This window comes from Mus caroli, chromosome 4, assembly GCF_900094665.2.
Source record: "Mus caroli chromosome 4, CAROLI_EIJ_v1.1, whole genome shotgun sequence".
In the NCBI taxonomy this organism is placed as follows: Eukaryota; Metazoa; Chordata; class Mammalia; order Rodentia; family Muridae; genus Mus; species Mus caroli.
Genome location: NC_034573.1, coordinates 106528010 through 106546359, shown reverse-complemented (window position 1 = coordinate 106546359; position 18350 = coordinate 106528010). Strand labels below are relative to the sequence as shown.

Genomic DNA, 18350 nt, shown 5'->3' with positions numbered 1-18350 from the left:
GGTAAGAGAACTCGACTGCTCTTCCGAAGGTCTGGAGTTCAAATCCCAGCAACCACATGGTGGCTCACAACCATCTGTAATGAGATCTGGCTCCCTCTTCTGGAGTGTCTGAAGACAGCTACGGTGTACTTACATATAATAAATAAATAAATAAATAAATAAATAAATAAATAAATAAATAAATCTTTAAAAAAAAAAGATTCTAAGTAATTAATTACAAGCATGCGCCACTGTGCCTGGCACATCATTTCAGGGTTTATTTGTTTGTTTGAGTAATTTGTGCCTGAATAGATTGAAGATTTTATATATACATATACACACACACACATATACACACATAAACACACACACACACACACACACACACGCATATATATATGCTAGTCTAGGAATTAAAGGTGTCAGTCTATTGGTGACTATGTTTGATGTGGTCCTCCTGAGGCTATGAAGGCTATACTGCATTTGGCAAGGACTGCCAAGACTAATTGCACTTCATTTTCTTAGTGGGGCATTTCATTGCTCAGAAAGCTTTTGGTGGGCCTGGTGGCTAATGGTCAGCGCCTTCATTCAGTCCAGCATGTTCATTGTTAGTTCCTTTATAATAGTGACTGTGGGAGGTCTCATTCCCACAATTTTCCTTTGTCTTGTTTAGGACTTTGCCTTGTTCCTGAACTGGGACTGGGGAGGGTAGTGGCCAGCTTTCAAGTTCTCATATATAAAAAGCCTTCCACAAGTTTGTAGTTGAATGGGAGAAATAAAATAGGAAAAGCTTGAGGGTTGAAGAGATAGTGGTTAGATAAAGATGATGTGTAAGTGGTTTGAAGAAGTTCTGCGAAAGAGGTTGGGGGACCCTTAAAAGTTACATGAGGGATGGGTCCCATTGGGCCCGCTAGAGTGGCTGAATAAATAAATATTGAAGGTTGGCTTACAGATTGGTTGCTGATTTCTAGGTCCCCTGGGCTCTCGTGCATTGGGCCTGAAAAGGGCTGGAGTTCGTCGTGCCCTTCATGACCCTCTGGAAGAAGGTGCCTTGGTTCTCTATGAGCCTCCCCCACTCAGCGTCCATGACCAACTGAAGCTTGACAAGTATGCACATTGGTATTTTTTGAGTAGTTCTGGCCTGCTGTAAGTGGATATGCCTAGGAGGATGGCGTGATTTTTTTCCCTCTTTGGGATTGGCATAGATTATCTGAGCTGTCCTGATAACTGCAGTATACCGAGAGCAAGTGGTTGGGAAGGGGATTGTCTGTGGGAGAGTGTGTGGTCGTGTTCCGGTTATGGGTTTCCTCACTACCTTCTGCTGTGCTCGTTGGGAGGGGCAGGTGATGAGGTAAGGACAGCAGTCTCACCGGTTCTGAACTTTCTGACTCCTAGAGCAGGACCTCACTGTGGTTTATCACCTGATGGAGAGGTGCTATCTGGGGCCTCTGGGTCAGTAGAGGGTACCACTTACTGAGGCTTGACCTTGCCTGAGTCTGATCAACATGGTTTTGTTTTGTTTTTTTTCTGCTGTATTTCTCAGGGAAAAACTCCCTGTTCACGTGGTTGTTGACCCTATTCTCAGTAAGGTATTGCGGCCTCATCAGAGAGAGGTAAATGAGAGTCAGGGAGGGTGTGGGGGCTGGGGGCTAAGTAGGCGCCAACATGGACTAAATGGTGTTACTCATCAGGGAGTGAAGTTCCTATGGGAGTGTGTCACCAGTCGTCGAATTCCTGGAAGCCATGGCTGCATCATGGCCGATGAGATGGGCCTGGGGAAGACACTGCAGTGCATCACATTGATGTGGACACTTTTACGCCAGAGCCCAGAATGCAAGCCAGAAATCGAGAAGGCAGTGGTGGTGTCACCTTCTAGCCTGGTGAAGAACTGGTACAATGAGGTTGAGAAATGGCTTGGAGGGAGGATTCAACCTCTGGCCATTGACGGAGGCTCGAAGGACGAGATAGATCAAAAATTGGGTATGGAGCCTTAACAAACATTGCTGTACTCTTCCGCCCAGGCTTTTTACTTGTGTGTCCACTTGTGGGCAGCATTGATGGTGGTGTGGGGACAAGTGGGGAAATTGCCATTGGAAAACAGCTGAAATACCGACAGACAGTTCTTTCTAGGCTGTGTTAAACAGCCATCAGTCTGTTTTTCTTTAAGATCTTCTGATATGTTCTCTACAACCTTTCTGTTGTAGAAGGATTCATGAACCAGCGTGGAGCTAGAGTGCCTTCCCCCATCCTCATCATTTCCTATGAGACTTTCCGCCTGCATGTTGGAGTTCTTAAAAAAGGAAATGTTGGACTGGTCATATGTGACGAGGTACTTAACACTTGGTAGTCTGGGTGGGAGACATTCAGGATGTCAGTCTTCACTAATTATTCCTGCCCCAGTACTCCCCCAGTTACTGGGGAGTGCCGCACTGGAGGGGACAGTGAGTGGAGAGTCTATGACACCAGCTTGCCAAAAGAGGGATGACACAGTGTGTCCCTCCTAATGCCAGCACTCCAGAAGCAGAGACAGATGGATCTCTGAGTTTGTGGCTTGGTTTACTGTAATGAGTTCTAGGCCAGCCAAGTCTACATAATGAGACCCTATCTCAAACAAACAAAGCTGAGGAGAGTTTAGGTACTGTGGGCCAGTTGGTATTTTTCTCCCTCTAAATAGTAATATTAAACCAAAGAAGGAGTTTGGGAAGACTGGGAGGGATTAAGATGTGCAGTGAGAGATGGCACAGTGTCTAAGGGAATAATAGGTTTTAGAATTGTTGGAGACCTTTATTCAGATCCTGGCTCTGTCACTTAACTGTAGTGTGACCTTATTCTCAAGTCCTTTAACCATGTGAGATGCTTTTTCTGTACCAGGAAAATAGTGATCATACCTGTCTCAGGATTATACAATAATCTCTGAGGATTTAGGAAATTAATTGGGGAAACTTATCGCAGTGCCTGGTGTCTCCCAAGCCTTGGTAAAGCTGGTCTTTATTCTAGGTTAAGAATGCTTGGATGATAAGAAGCACAGGAATGAAAGTCTAATGTTTTACATGGTATGGCACAAGCCTAGAGTTCTAGAAACTTAAGAAGAGGTTGAGGAGGAAGATCAAGAGTTCATGTCAGGGGCTGGAGAGATGGCTCAGCGGGTAAGAGCACCGACTGCTCTTCCGAAGGTCCTGAGTTCAAATCCCAGCAACCACATGGTGGCTCACTACCCCCCATAATGAGATCTGATGCCCTCTTCTGGTGTGTCTGAAGACAGCTACAGTGTACTTATGTATAATAATAAATACATAACTGACTGGAGCAAGCAGAAGTCCTAAAAACAATTCAATTCCCAGTAACCACATGAAGGCTCACAACCATCTGTACAGCTACTGTGTACACATATACATAAAATAAATAAATATTTTTTTAAAAAAGAGTTCATGTCAGGGGCTTGAGAGATGGTTCAGAAGCAGAGTGCTCACTCATTGTGACTGTTGTGTGCTCAGGGTCAGGCACACAACAGTCACATAGATCCTACCTTAGATCCTGCCGCTATATACTTGTATTAGGAGGGATTGCCTAGCAGGGTATCAGGAAACTCACTGGAAAATCAATAACAGACTTTTCATAAAGATAAAAGGCCAACTGGGAAATAGCTCATAGCTAGCAAACATGGTCTCCAAAAGTAAGGTGTTTTATCACCATGTAGGGTGACCGATAGGATCCAGATCGAGGTCAAAGGATGGTATCAGAGAAAGCAGACCGAAGCTCTTGTTCCCTGGGAGCCTCGAGGTTTCTTTATTTGCCATAGATAGGACCTTCTAGTCCAGGCGGGACTCACACTTGGAGCAGTGTTCTTTCTGGGGTTATGGGCCTGGGTCACCAGACCTAGCTCATAGCTCAGAAGCTGTTTTTTTTTTTTCTTTTTCTTTTTCTTTTTAATCTGATAGTAATGATAATAACTATCTGGAGCCTCAGTGACTGGTCCAGTAGGAGCTAGAGTTGTCTATCCCAGCGACAGACTCATAGACTAAGGTTCATTCATTAGATTTCATCTAAGTCCCTGTTATGAGCCAAGCCCTTGGCATTCTTTTTTTTTTTTTTTAAGATTTATTTATTATTATATATAAGTACACTGTAGCTGTCTTCAGACACACCAGAAGAGGGCGTCAGATCTCATTACAGATGGTTGTGAGCCACCATGTGGTTGCTGGAATTTGAACTCAGGACCTCTGGAAGAGCAGTTGGTGCTTTTAACTGCTGAGCCTTCTCTCCAGCCCCGCCCTTGGCATTCTATGATGTCATTTTTTCAGGAAGCTGAATTGTTAATGACCATTAAAAGTTAAAATTTTATGTTTAATTCTTTCTTAGAAGAACCTTAGTTTATTTTACGTCACTGAGTAGTATTTTGTGCATCACTGTGTTCTGTGAAGTGAAAATATTGTAAAATTAATTATGTGGATCTGCTTTTAGAAGTTCATGTTGGAGGCTGGAGAGATGGCTCAGTGGTTATGAGCACTGAGTTCAAGCCATGCGTGGTGGTGGTGCATACCTTTAATCCTTTAATCCCAGCACTTGGGAGGCAGAGGGAAGCAGATTTCTGAGTTCAAGGCCAACCTGGTCTACAAAGTGAGTTCCAGGACAGCCAGGACTATACTGAGAAACCCTGTCTTGAAAAACCAAAAAAAAAAAAAAGAGCACTGAGTTCAATCCCCAGCTACCACATGGTGGCTCCCAACCATCTATAATGGGATCCGATGCCCTCTTCTGGTGTGTCTGAAGACAGTGACAGTGTTCTCATATACATAAAATAAATAAATCTTTAAAAAAAAAAGAAGTTCATGTCTAGTTGAGGCTTTGTAACTAACAGTGGATGAGAGACAAGACACAGTGCACAGACTTTGGAGGTAACAGACCTGTGTTTCAGTTAGAGCCCTGTTAACTTCCATAGTGTGATGAGGGGGGGAGTACCTAAAAACTGAAGTTGAATTTTTTCATTTCTAAACAGTATAATTTCCATTTGTTGTATGGATTGTGAGGGAGTCGGGGAAAAGTCGTTTAATACCACCATCAAAGGCAGACTGAATAGAACAACCGATATGCTCACTTATTCTTTCATTGGCAGTTGAGGTTGTTTCGTGAGTGAGTGAGTGTGCGAGCGTGAGGCTTTTCCATCATGGGACTGAAAGGAAGCTGCATTTACAGAGACTATTGGGTTGCTCTTGGTCACATGGTTCTGAGAAAAGAAAGGCCTTTTTTTGTTTTTTTGTTTTGTTTTGTTTTGTTTTTTTGAGACAGGGTTTCTCTGTGTAGCCCTGGCTATCCTGGAACTCTGTAGACCAGGCTGGCTTCGAACTCAGAAATCTGCCTGCCTCTCTGCCTCCCAAGTGTTGAGATTAAAGGAATGCGCCACCACTGCCCGTCTAAGAAAGGCCTTTCTATCTTCCTGAAAATAAGTGCTTTCAAGAGAAGTTATAGAGATGGCTACAGGGAGGACAGGTTAGGGAAAAGCTGTAGGACTGTGAAGGGAAGATCTTTGTATGTATACACATATTCACACATATATAGTATTATAATTTTTAATATGTTTAATATATTAAATATTAGATAACATAAGATATATCAACAATATATTATGTAGTTGTATATAATATATTAATTATATATTAACATAACATAATTATATAGTAAATTATCATTATATAACATATAATTGTATGTTATACATAATAGTTATATAATGTATTGTATATATTAATATCTTACAGTATATATTAGCTATATGAACTCTGCCTAAAGGTAGAGTGCAGCTGAGTTCTCCTAGCATCCATGGCTCAAACAAGACATTGAGATGCCTTGCTCTGAAAGCTCTGGGTAGTTGGACTGGTGGGGAAGAGTGGGATTCCCCAAATGTCCGAGAGAGATTGGGTGAGCAGTAGTTTGACATGGAAGATTAGGAGGGAACAGAGGGAATCTTTGCTCTTTTGGAGGTAGCACTAGTCCACCTTGTAGCCAAATGCCTCTCTTCAGCCCCTTAGGTGAAGAACCTTCTGCTGGCATGCCTAGTGCCTGCAACTTTAGGACCTGTGATGTTTGAGACTCTATCTGCAGACTTTGTTATCATTTAATTTTATCATTTAAGAATATGGAATCATCCTAAGTGAGACTTAATTGTCTTGCAGGGCCACAGGCTAAAGAACTCTGAGAATCAGACTTACCAGGCTCTGGACAGCTTGAATACCAGCCGGCGGGTGCTAATCTCCGGGACCCCCATCCAAAATGATTTGCTGGAGTATTTCAGCTTGGTGCACTTTGTAAATTCTGGCATTTTGGGTAAGCAATTCTGCCTGCTTTGTCCTTAGAGTGTAACTTCAGCTAAGAAGATTAAGGAGACATTATCAAATTGGTTTGGATCACCAGACACTCTTGTCCAAGGGTAGCCAAGCCATAGCAGAGCAGATGCCTGGATCTCAGCATCTGGAGATGGTGGCAAGAGGACCAGGAGTTCAGGACCATTCTCAGCTACATAGGGTGTTGGAAGTCCATCTGGACTACATTAGATTTTTTTCTCAAAAAAGAAAAAGTGGGTTGGGAAGCAAAGCTGTTGGATGGCTGTAACTGGAGCAACTCAGGAGGACCCGCTTGCGCCATCTGTCTTGTGCAGAGTGCAGAGGCAGTGTTAGCTATGTAGGGATGGTTAGATTATGTGTGATATATGTTAGTGTGGGCACCTGTGTGTAGGTCTCTTTGATTGCTCTCTGCTTTAGTTTTTTAAATTTTTAAATTATGTTTTAAAGGATTTTTAAATGTATTTTTAAAAATTTGTATCTGTGTGATTGTTTTGCCCGCATGTATGGTATGTATGTATACCACCACGTGTGTGCCTGTTGCCTTTGGCCTCAGATCTCCTGGCATTAGAGGTGTACAGGTGGTTGTTAGTCACTGTGTAGGTCCTGTGAACTGACTCAGGGTCTGCTGCATGAGGAGCAGATGCTCTTTTAACTACTGAGGTATCTCTCACCCTTTACACTTATCACTTATAATTATGTATATCTGTGTGGGTTTGTGTGCATCTTGTAATTGCCCACACAGTTCAGAAGCAAGTTAGATCCCCTGGAGCTGGAGTTTTAGTCAGTTGTAATCATGTTTGTGTGTTCATGTGTGCTTTCCAGAGCTGGAGGTCAAATATCTTTCCCAATTGGTCTTTGTCTTCTTTCCGTTCCTTTCTCTTTTGGGACAGGCTTTCTCTGTGTCTTTGCCCTGGCTCTCTTGGACCTCACTCTGTAGACCAGGTTGGCCTCAAACTTAGAGGTCCAACTGCCTCTGCCTCCTAAATGGCATTAAGAGTGGGATTAAGAGCCGGGCAGTGGTGGCACACGTCTTTAATCTCAGCACTTGGGAGGCAGAGGCAGGTGGATTTCTGAGTTCGAGGCCAGCCTGGTCTACAGAGTGAGTTTCAGGACAGCCAGGGCTATACAGAGAAACCCTGTCTCGGAAAGATTCTCCCCATAATGTGTAAGAGTGGGATTGCTATCACTGCCTGCCAGAGAAGACTGGTCTTGAGGTCAGGTATGTCGGCACGTGTCTGTAATACATAGGGCACCTTCACCCATAAACAAATAAGCAAATAAAATGAGAAAGAAAAGAAAAGGCCAGGCATGGAGACTTTATGTTACACCTGCAATCATAATACGTGGAGACTGAGCTGAGGGGAACGTGAGGTGTGTGCATCATATTCAGCTTAATAATATGTCTTGATATGAAGGTGAAGCTTCCTAAATTCCCACCCATTGTCATTAATATTCTTGGCCCTTTGCGTTCCTATATAAATACTAATTTTTTTTACTTTGAATAAAAAGATGCTTTATTCATTAATACAAAGTATATCAGCAATAGGTAGTGGGAGTATATTCTAAATTCTAATTAATCTTCCACTTTGAAAGGCTCAGGACTTTATCTTTTCTTTCTACCTTTTTATTTTTTGTTATTCATCTGATTTTTGTTTTGTTGTTTTGTTTTGTTTTGAGACATGGTTTCTGTGTGTGGGCCTGGCTGTCCTGTCACTCAGGACTAGGATTGAACTCCCAGAGGTCTGCTTGTTTCTGCCTTCTGAGTGTTGAGATGAAAGCATGTGTCTGAATGGTTTGTCTTTGTATGTGCGTGTGTACTACATGTGTGCAGTGCCTGTGGAGGTCCTAAGGCAGCATCAGAGTCTGTGGAACTGGAACAACTGTGTGGGTGCTGGGGACTGAGTCTGCAAGGACAGGTGCTGTTAAGCATTGAGCGTCTCACAAGCCCTTCCTGTATTTCTTAAGTATTTTATTCCAACAAAACGGCAGACAAAAGTTTTTTTTTTTTTTGGTTTTTCGAGACAGGGTTTCTCTGTGTAGCCCTGGAACTCACTTTGTAGACCAGGCTGGCCTCGAACTCAGAAATCCACCTGCCTCTGCCTCCCGAGTGCTGGGATTAAAGGCGTGCACCACCACGCCCGGCTTCTTTTTTCTTTAAAGTCGTATTTGGACAGTTACAATTGTTCTTCAGAATTTGTTTCACACACAGTAAGCTAGAGACTTAAGCTTAAGCTCCGTTACTATACGTGCTAAGGCAGGTGACTTGTTCAAAGCCAACATAACAATATCCTGTCTCAAAATGACAAACTCTGCTTACTGGGTCTTGCTATGCAGCTCAGGGTGAGCTAAAACTTGAGATCTTGCCTCAGACTCCAGATTGCTGGATTTATGCAGTAAGTGCTACTGTGTGCCTGGCCTAACATTTAAAAAAAAAAAAGTTTTAAAATTTTTTTGTTTTGTTTTGTTTTTTCGAGACATGGTTTCTGTGTGTAGCAGCCCTGGCTGTCCTGGAACTATTTCTGTAGACCAGGCTGGCGTTGAACTCAGAGAGATCTGACTGCCTTTACCTCCCAAATCGTTCCACCACTCCTGGCTCTAAACTTTTTTTGTTTTCCATTTTAAACTTACTGTGCAGGATGCCAGACAGCAGCTTACAGGAAGTGAGTTCTCTTCATTCATCATATGGGTTCTATGGATCAAACTCAGCTTTATCAGGCTGGGCAGCAAGTGCCACTTAACTATCTTGCCAGATAATCTTCTGTTTCTTTGAGACAGGGTCGTGCTTTACTGATTTCTAGACTGACGTATATATAACATGGCCAGAATCTTTTAAAAAAAACCAAACAACTATGTTTACTTTATATTTATATGCACTTTGCCTGCTTGTATGGCTATGTACTGTGTGTGTGTGCCTGTTACCCACAGAGCCAGAAGAGGGCATAAGATCTCTTGGGGTTAGAGTTACAGATAGTTATGAGCTAGCTATCCTGTGAATGCTAAAATCGATCCTGGGGTCCTCTGGAAGAGTGGCTACTGAGTGATCTCTTTGTACTCCATACTGCGAGCATATTTTATCTTATTTTATGACATGACATTACATGGTCTCACTATGTAGCCCTGGTTGGCCACGATTCCCCTATGTTGACCAGGATAGCTTTGAACTAAACAGAGATCCATCTGCCTCTGCTGGGATTAACTGAGTACCACCATACCCAACCTCTTTGGTTCTTTTTGTTTTTTTAAGACATTGTTTCTCTGTATATCCCTGGCCATCCTGGAACTCACTCAGTAGATCTCACAGAGATCTTCCTGCCTCTGCCTCCTGGGTGTTGGGATTAAAGGGGTGTGTCACCACTGCCTGGCTGTTTTTTAAATTTATTGTATGTGTGTATGAGAGAATGTGTATAATGAATGTATGCTACTATCTCACACATCTGTGGGTCAAAGGACAACCTTTAGGGATTGATTCTTGTTAAGGCAGCTACTTTCTTGTTCCTGGTGCTCCTGTGATCTCAAGCTTTTAGGCGATTCTCCTTTCTCTTGCCTCCCGGCTCCCCATAGCAGTGCTGGAGCTACAGATGTGTGCCATTACATCTAGCTGTTTTCAGGGGTTCAGGAGATGGAGTTTGGATTGTGTGGCTTGTGATGTTAGTACTTTTACTCACTGAGCCATATCCCCAGCCTGTGTCTTTATCTTATAGTTGGAATTTTAGCTCATTTATAGTAACTAAGTTTTTTTATTGGGGCATTACCATCTAATTATATTTAACTACTCGAGTCTTCCCTGCTTAGAGCTTGATTCATAGAATCAAACTTGCCTGCATTTTGTTCACCGTTGTTCTCAGCAGGGAGGGTGACTGTCATTAGCAGTGAGAAAATCACTCTACCTTTACATGCTTTCATATTCAGTTCTCTCTTCTGTTTAGGAACTGCTCAGGAATTCAAGAAGCATTTTGAGTTGCCGATTTTGAAGAGTCGAGATGCAGCTGCCAGTGAGGCAGACAGGCAACGTGGGGAGGAACGTCTGCAGGAGCTCATCAGTATTGTGAACAGGTGAGAGCCTCTCCTCTGCTCAGCCAATTGCCTTCCAGGCCGTCTGAGAACTAACTGCTAGATCTGTGGGCTTGCTCTGTCTGGAGCCTTTAAGGACTGGTGTTTGAGGGCAGGAATGGGATCTGTACCACGAATTGTCACTGTATAAATAGCATGGTCGTACAGGATAAGTCTCCTTTGAGTAGCCCTGTGGCCTAGTTTTGTTCTATCAACCCCCTGAAGAAGCTCTTCTGTGGTTCAGTGAGCCTTCCTGAACAAGACGCATCCTTGTTCCGGCTTCAGAGCCTTCTTGACAGTTGCTTTTTGCCTAAAGCATTAGGCTTTCTATGTGTAGACGAGTTGTGTGGTGGGTTAAAGAGCTGAAGAATTTTAGTGAGGTTCCCAGGCCAAGAGTGCTTATTTTTGTTCCAGTGGGTTTCAAATGATTCAAGAGCAGGTACATCCTGGACTCCTGTTATTGGTGTGAACTGCTGATAAATTTCATTATCAGTGTTCTGTCCTAACTTTATGGCTATCTCTTCCTACCAATTTTAGATAGCAGGGTTATTGTGTCCTATGAGGCTGCTGTCCCTCCTCCCCGTCTCTGTTTTTGAGATTGTATCTCATGCATCCTAGGCTACCTCCCAGGTGATGGGGTTCCAGGCACGTGCTATTGTGCCTGACCAGGTAGGTGCAGAAGATGCCTCTTTATTCATTCTGGTCTAGTCACAGATAAGGGCTTAGTGACTGGGGTTATGTAACAGCTGGTGCCTGTGCAAATACAGATAGACGCCTCCCAATAAAGACCTATAGTTTAGGCACTGGAGAGTTGAGTTGGCTTAGTGGTTAAGTACACGAATTGTTCTTGCAGACGATTTCCAACACCTATGTGGTAGCATCTGTAACTCCAGTTCCAGGAGAGCTGGTACCCTCTTCCTCTATCTGAGGGCACCAGGCATGAGCACAGTGTGTAGACATACATGCAAAAAGAATACTCACAGCCGGGCGTGGTGGCACACGCCTTTAATCCCAGCACTCGGGAGGCAGAGGCAGGCGGATTTCTGAGTTCGAGGCCAGCCTGGTCTACAAAGTAAGTTCCAGGACAGCCAGGGCTACACAGAGAAACCCTGTCTCGAAAAACCAAAAAAACAAAACAAACAAAAAACCAAAACAAAACAAAACTCATGCCCATAAATAAAAGGGATAGGGGTGAAGTTTGTGATCCACTTTTTTTGACAGCTGCATGGTGAATGCAAGACCTTGGCTTTCTTTTAAAGACCAGCCAGCAAGCGAATGGAAGGAACAAAAGGCATTGTCAGTTTAAGATAGGCAATTTTGAAGGACTTTGTTCCCACAATTGAAACCCTGAAATAAACAAATAAATCTCATTTGAAATGATGAGTCTATGATATATCTCAGAAATGGTAGGTCTGACCTACCCTACTATAAGGAGAGTGAGTCTTTTGTCCTTTAGTTCTTATTCTGCTGCATCAGTTTCACCTCCCTCGTGCCCTTTCCCTTTTCCCCTAGGTGCCTGATACGGAGAACATCTGATATCCTCTCTAAGTATCTGCCCGTGAAGATTGAGCAGGTGGTTTGTTGTAGGTATGAACTTGCTTGAAAGGCAGACAGTGAGTGGGTTAAAGTGGGTTAAAGCTTAGCTTCTGAAGAGTGGCTGAATTTCAGTGTTCTCAGGGTAGCTGTGTGTGTGCTCCAGTCTTTTCTATTGAGCTACACCTGCCCTTTTATTTTCAGGCTGACACCCCTTCAAACTGAGCTATACAAGAGATTTCTGAGACAGGCTAAGCCTGAAGAAGAATTGCGTGAGGGCAAGATGAGTGTGTCTTCCCTGTCTTCTATCACCTCTCTAAAGAAGCTGTGTAATCGTGAGTGCACCCATACCCGGTATCTTGTGTGTGAGGGAGCAGGGAGCGGAAGTTCTTGTGAATAGGCTGGAGACCTTCACCAGAACTTCTCTAGAGACCCTGTGGAGGCCACACGTGGACTCTTCTGAATTACACCTTTACTTTGGCAATTTTATAGTCTTATGCCCAGTCCATCCTTGGTGCTTGAGATGTGTTGGACTGTGTATGTGAGTGCTTGTATGCACCCATCCTCTTGAACAACACGAGGCAGAAAGTAACAGATGGCCTTTTGTTGTTGGGAGAACATTGTAGTGAGTGATGGTGAGGCTTCCAGATGATACTGGCTACACCCTGTGGGAACTTAGGAGGGTGTACCCCAGGTGAGTCTAGTTGTGAGGCCTATGTCATCGCCAGATATCCAGAGGGTGAGCACTGAAGTACAAGCGTCAGATAATCAAAGGTGCTAGCATTTTCATATGGATTTGTTTCGTTGATTGGGTTTTTTTTTTTTTTTCTTTTTTGTTTTTGTTTTCAGATCCAGCTCTAATCTATGACAAGTGTGTGGCAGAGGAGGATGGCTTTGAGGGCACTTTGGGTATCTTCCCACCTGGTTATAACTCTAAAGCTGTAGAGCCACAGTTGTCAGGTGAGCCCACCCAATTAGCAGATGGTCAGTCTCCTTGGAGGAGGGAATATAGGATAAGGCTAGGAAATTACCTCTGTGCTGAAGCTATCCTGTCTGAAAGCAGGATATCAAGTATAACCACCGCGGGCCACTGGGATGACCAATTGTGAGGACTGATAATAGCCACTTTTCCCAGGTAAGATGCTGGTCCTTGATTACATTCTGGCCGTGACTAGAAGCCGTAGCAGTGACAAAGTCGTGCTGGTGTCTAATTATACTCAGACATTGGATCTCTTTGAAAAGCTGTGCCGGGTTCGAAGGTAGGGAAGAGCCTAACCAGGCTGGCTAGCAAAGGGATGTGTCTTCCTCACTGACACTCTAGGAAAATGATTAGATTTTTCTGATTATTGGATGTGGTGTGGCTATATGAGGACTTTTTCTTACCTCATGACTGTGATGGCAATAGCTCCATCTTTACACAGATCAGAATTCCTGCCCTTCTCTGTCCTTCTCTTAGGGAAGCCTTGGACTATGCGTGAGCAGCCTCAAGCATGGTTAATCTAGTCTTCTTGGTAACCATAGTTCCAACTAATTTATGCTTCTTGGGTCTTGATATTTGGATCTCCCTCAAGGTACTTGTATGTTCGCCTGGATGGCACAATGTCCATTAAGAAGCGAGCCAAGGTTGTGGAGCGCTTCAATAGCCCATCGGTAAGTGCAGCAGCGCAGGAAGTGATGTGTTGACAGAGAAGCTGTGTGGTGGTTGTGCTTCGCTGCTTTAGTTTTGTTTTGTGTTATGGTGGGCGTGATAAGAACTGGCTTAGGAACTGACTTTGTGGGTTGGGAAATTGAATGGTAGGCAGACCAACCTGTGGTCCTCAGCGTGAGTATAGAAAAGTGGGAGACATGTTGGCGGAGCTGAGAGGATCCCAGTTTAGTTTCCAAGTGTGTGCATCCTATGCCCTCCTTTCTTGTTTCTTTTCTTCCCAGAGCCCTGATTTTGTTTTCATGCTGAGCAGCAAAGCTGGGGGCTGTGGTCTTAACCTCATTGGTGCTAACCGACTGGTCATGTTTGATCCTGACTGGAATCCAGCCAATGATGAACAAGCTATGGCCCGAGTCTGGCGTGATGGTCAAAAGAAGATCTGCTATATCTACCGACTGCTATCTGTAAGTATGTGTATGAGTACACTGTAGCTGTCTTCAGACACACCAGAAGAGGGCATAAGATCCCATTACAGATGGTTGTGTGCCACCATGTGGTTGCTGGACATGGACCTCGGGGTCTCTGAAAGAGCAGTCAGTGCTCTCAACCGCTGAGCCATCTCTTCAGGTGGTTTTCATCTTACTCTTTCATCCTTTCTAGCTTTCTTATACTTATATATTTACTTTAAATCCTTAATGTTTCTAGAATCTTCCACCTTGTCCAAGAACTCTTCCTGCCTCAGCCTCCTGAAGAACTGACCCTCTTTGTTGCTCTTGGCTTCTAGTCCACCTTTTTTTCTGGAGTCAGCTCAGAGAGAATCTGTTTTCAGTGCTTTCTGAACTCAACTCTTCAATCATTCCTTTCATGATGAGACCCTGAGTATTACTTAATAGGTTTTTGCAATGGTACAAATCTATTTATATAGTTAGTCTGCATATTGAAGGAAGTGTTCTGTGGCCTCTGTGGTAGCGATCATACTTCATTCTTTCTTGTATCCTATTACTAGTATATGGCCTGACATAAAATAGTCGGATGGTACTGAATGAGAGCTGGCCTTGGTGTGGAGGGCACTTTTGATACAGGTAACCTGTTTACACTCAACCCAGCCAGGCTGACACTCTCCACTGATGCTGAAAATGGTCAGGACAGACAAAGCAGCACAATTCTTGGCTCTAGAACTAGGAAAATGGATCTCTGCTAAGGCAGATAATTGCTCTTTCTCAAGATGTTTTCAGCCCCTAGGTTTTCCTGCTCCCTCAGCATCTACAGGAACGGTTGAGTTCTACATTTCATCCCATTTCTAGGCAGGAACAATTGAGGAGAAGATCTTTCAGCGGCAGAGCCACAAGAAGGCCCTGAGCAGCTGTGTGGTGGACGAGGAGCAGGACGTGGAGCGCCACTTTTCTCTTGGTGAGCTCAAAGAGCTGTTTACCCTGGATGAAGCAAGCCTCAGTGACACACATGACAGGTATGTGGAGTTCCTTGTCATTATCTCTTTGCTACCTGAACAGCACAGAAATCTGTAGTGACCACAACTCTGTCCTCTGACCCCAGATTGCATTGCCGCCGTTGTGTAAACAGCCGTCAGGTCCGGCCACCCCCTGATGGTTCTGACTGCACTTCAGACCTGGCTCAGTGGAACCACAGCACAGATAAACGAGGGCTCCAGGATGAGGTACTCCAGGCTGCCTGGGATGCTTCATCTACAGCCATCACCTTCGTCTTCCACCAGCGTTCTCATGAGGAGCAGCGTGGTCTTCACTGATAACCAGCTGGTCTGGATGTAGTTGTTTGGGAAAGGATACAGGGAAAGGGGGTTCTCTGCCTCATGAGGCTCTGCTCAGTTTTATTCTCTGGGAGAAAATCATCAAGAAGGGCTGCATGATGTTTGCCCAAAATTTATTTTATAAGAAAAACTTTTTTGGTTTAAAAAAAAAAAGAAAGGAATAAAGGCATGAAAGGGACTGAGGCCTGGGAACACATTGGTCAGCCCAGGAGGGAAGAAGCCTGGTGTTAGGCATTCCTATATTTCTCTAAAGCCTGGGTGCCTGCTTGAGGAATGAAGCAGGAAACCCCAGAGCAGGGGTAGGGGTTTTTTTCCTCAGTGACGATAGAGACCCTTAACCTCCTGGCCTGGGGTTCCCAGAGTACTGAGTAAGTAGCCCAAAGCCTCTGAACTCAGTGGTGGGAATGCCCTTGCTGGGCCTCATCAAGGCCTCCAGGACCTCAGTGCAAGGAAAGATGAAAACGAAACAGAAATAGACAAAGTGGCAGAAGGAGGATGACAGAATCAGTGGTTGGGGATTCTGGGCAGCCCATGGCTCAGTCCCTGCAAGCTGATGGTACTGAGGATGGGCCTGTGAGGTATGGGCCCCATCACATGGTGCTGACATAATCTGCAAAGGCCTGGGTTGAGTCCCATGAGTCGCTAACCACGTGGCAGGTAGCCCGGAGTCGCCGGATTGCTTCTCTTGCTGTGACTGCATCCTGGTCCAGCCAGTTCTGGAAGAGGCGTAGGTGACCAAAGGCTCCTCGGCCCCAGCGCTCCAGTCGTTTGGCAAACTCCAAGAGCCCATCTGGCTTGATGCAGTTGGAACTGGTAGGGATGCCATGAATTAGATATCCAGGAAGCAACTAGGCTTTTGTCTACATGATATCCCTTTCTCCCCATCCCTTGTCTCCTAACCCCTAGCATACCTGATGTCCAGCTGACAGAGAGAAGAGGAAGAATCCTCTGAGAAAACATCTGCTAGGGCTAATAGGCCGGCGTTCCCTGGCGAGGGAGAGAGGAACACTCATTAACTCTACCCACAAACAAGGAAACAAGGGTATCCTATCCCAGCTCCAACCTGGGAGAACCCTAGTCCTAGCAGTTCTGAATACCTAGTACTCAAATACCTATATTACAACCTGGTCAGTACCTTTACCCCAAAAGTTTCTAGTTCCTTCTTTACCTCCCTTCTCCCTTCCTCCTCTCTAGGGTATGGTCCCTACCTAGGCGGTTCCCTGGTAGTCGAAGGCCCTTCAGTGTAGAGTTGCCCTTCATAGCAGCAACCATCTCAGGAAGAAATTGGACTGGGCGCTTCTCAAACAGACGGCAGAAGGAGAAGGTAATCTCTGTCAAGAGAAAGTAGAATATTCAGATGACTGAAGCAGGGGTGGTGCTGTCCCTCCTGTCCTAGGTTGGCCTAGCAAGGTACTGTGAACATTTATACAGACCTGAAAAGGATAATCTATAATCCGAGCAATTGGAACTCAATTCAAATAGGACATTGAGCCTGTTTGAGGAACATCTCTGAGGATAAATTTTTTTATCCACTTCCTGCTCTCTATAGTCACTGATGCCTTTGCAGGGGGGGGGAGACTAGTCACAGTGAGTGTCTTGACTAGTCACACCCACACATAGTAGCATCTTTATTTCTCCCCACTATCTTTTTTTTTTTTTTTTTAAATTGAACCCACCCAGGTGCTACCACCATTTCTGACAGCCCCTTAAAACAAAACAAAACTGGGTGATGTACTAAAACTTGGGATATTAGAAGGAAGGTCATGTAGGTTCCATATCCTTTATAGTCAAGGAAGATAGAGAACTGGGAAAACAGTGGTTTGCAGACTGAGATAATGACAAAGCTACAGTAAGGACACAGGAATGCTCAGGTTCTGGGTTAGGAGCTTACCTTGAAGGGTCAGGTTCTTTAGCAAAAAAAGCACTTCACTCTGACAGTCTGCAAGATTCATATCATGGAAACTCAGCCTCTTCAGGGATAGGTTGTATTCTGGATAGGAGACATACGCCATGAGTGATGGGGCTTAATTTTCTCAGGGAACAATGTTAGGTCCCTACCTTCACCATTCCTACCTTTGAGTGTTTGCAACACAAGCCCAAAATCTTGAGGCGAGGCAAAGGTGGCACTGTCCAGTGACAGCTGCTGTAGAGAACCTGAGGCCTTGAGGACAGAGCAGAGCAGTGGGGCTGGCTGGGCTCCTCGTGGAAATCCCATTTCCAACTGCTCCAGGCAGTTTTCTGTATGTGAGAGGAAGAGGACATTCCAGTTAGTTCTCTCTACTTCACTTAAAAATACATATGTTTTAGGTGTGGGGACATACACCTTTAGTTCCAGAACTCAGGAGGCAGAGGCAGGTGATCTGTTTGAGTTCAAGGCTGGCCTGGTCTACAAAGTAAGTTCCAAGAAAGCCAGGGTTACACAGAGAAACCCTGTCTCCAAAAAAAATAAAAAACAAACCATGTATTTAATGTGTGTACCACAGTGATCATGTGGGGTTCAGAGAACAACTTGCAAGAGTCAGTTCTACAATGTGCATTCTGAGGGTACTTCAGGTCTGGTGATAAGTGCCTTTTCTTGATAAGTTATCTTACTGGCCTCTACTACATGTAGTAGGTTCACTAGGAAAATGGTTTATTATCTTATCCTGCTCCTGCTATGTGTCAGACATTATTATATTGTAAATCCTAGAAATGGGCCACTAAACATAAAATCTTGTCTTTGCATTCAGAGATAAGACAAAGCAAATAAAGAACATGCAGGGCTTGGGTGGACACCTCAGGGGTTGTTTGCTGTGTAAGTATGAAGCCCTAAGTTCGGATTCCTAGAACTTATCTAAATGGTAGGCCTGTTGTGGCCTACACCTGAAATCTCAGCACTGGAAAGGTGGAGTAAGGCAGGTCTTGGATTCACTGGCGAGCCAGTCTAGCCAATATGGTGAGTTCCCAGGTTCAGAAAGAGACACATTTTCAAAAACATTAGAGAGGGCTGGAGCCCGGGCAGTGGTGACACACGCCTTTA

General features: G+C 44.4%; 2 protein-coding genes across 3 annotated transcripts in view; one reads left to right on the top strand and one right to left on the bottom strand.

Annotated features, from left to right (window-relative positions):
- The first annotated feature begins 984 nt into the window (after positions 1 to 984).
- Positions 985 to 15313, top strand: Rad54l (RAD54 like). Its single transcript, XM_029476234.1, has 14 exons — positions 985 to 1086; positions 1523 to 1592; positions 1671 to 1959; positions 2184 to 2308; positions 6150 to 6300; positions 10244 to 10370; positions 11880 to 11954; positions 12105 to 12235; positions 12750 to 12860; positions 13036 to 13159; positions 13472 to 13550; positions 13830 to 14009; positions 14850 to 15013; positions 15100 to 15313. The coding sequence occupies exons 3-14, from the start codon at positions 1734 to 1736 to the stop codon at positions 15308 to 15310; spliced, it is 1704 nt and encodes a 567-aa protein (XP_029332094.1). The 5' UTR covers positions 985 to 1086; positions 1523 to 1592; positions 1671 to 1733; the 3' UTR covers positions 15311 to 15313.
- Positions 15314 to 15361: 48 nt separating this feature from the next.
- Lrrc41 (leucine rich repeat containing 41) overlaps positions 15362 to 18350 on the bottom strand; it is a 22419-nt gene continuing 19430 nt past the window's right edge. Inside the window, exons 6-10 of one of the 2 annotated variants that reach the window (XM_021159294.1) lie at positions 17405 to 17569; positions 17223 to 17321; positions 16540 to 16662; positions 16243 to 16318; positions 15362 to 16141 (exon numbers count right to left, since the gene is read on the bottom strand). In XM_021159294.1, coding sequence (XP_021014953.1) covers positions 15922 to 16141; positions 16243 to 16318; positions 16540 to 16662; positions 17223 to 17321; positions 17405 to 17569 — 683 coding nt within the window. In that variant the 3' untranslated portion in view covers positions 15362 to 15921. The remainder of the gene's footprint in view (positions 16142 to 16242; positions 16319 to 16539; positions 16663 to 17222; positions 17322 to 17404; positions 17570 to 18350) is intronic. The other variant, XM_021159295.2, reaches the window with a different exon arrangement.

What these genes read in the sequence shown, in the direction of transcription:
- Rad54l (XM_029476234.1), top strand. Translation starts at nt 1,734, where the DNA reads ATGGCCGATGAGATGGGCCTGGGGAAGACACTGCAGTGCATCACATTG. An exon ending in GACTGGTCATATGTGACGAG is followed by an intron (nt 2,309 to 6,149) that starts GTACTTAACACT and finishes ATTGTCTTGCAG; the next exon opens with GGCCACAGGCTAAAGAACTC. An exon ending in CTCAGTGACACACATGACAG is followed by an intron (nt 15,014 to 15,099) that starts GTATGTGGAGTT and finishes CTCTGACCCCAG; the next exon opens with ATTGCATTGCCGCCGTTGTG.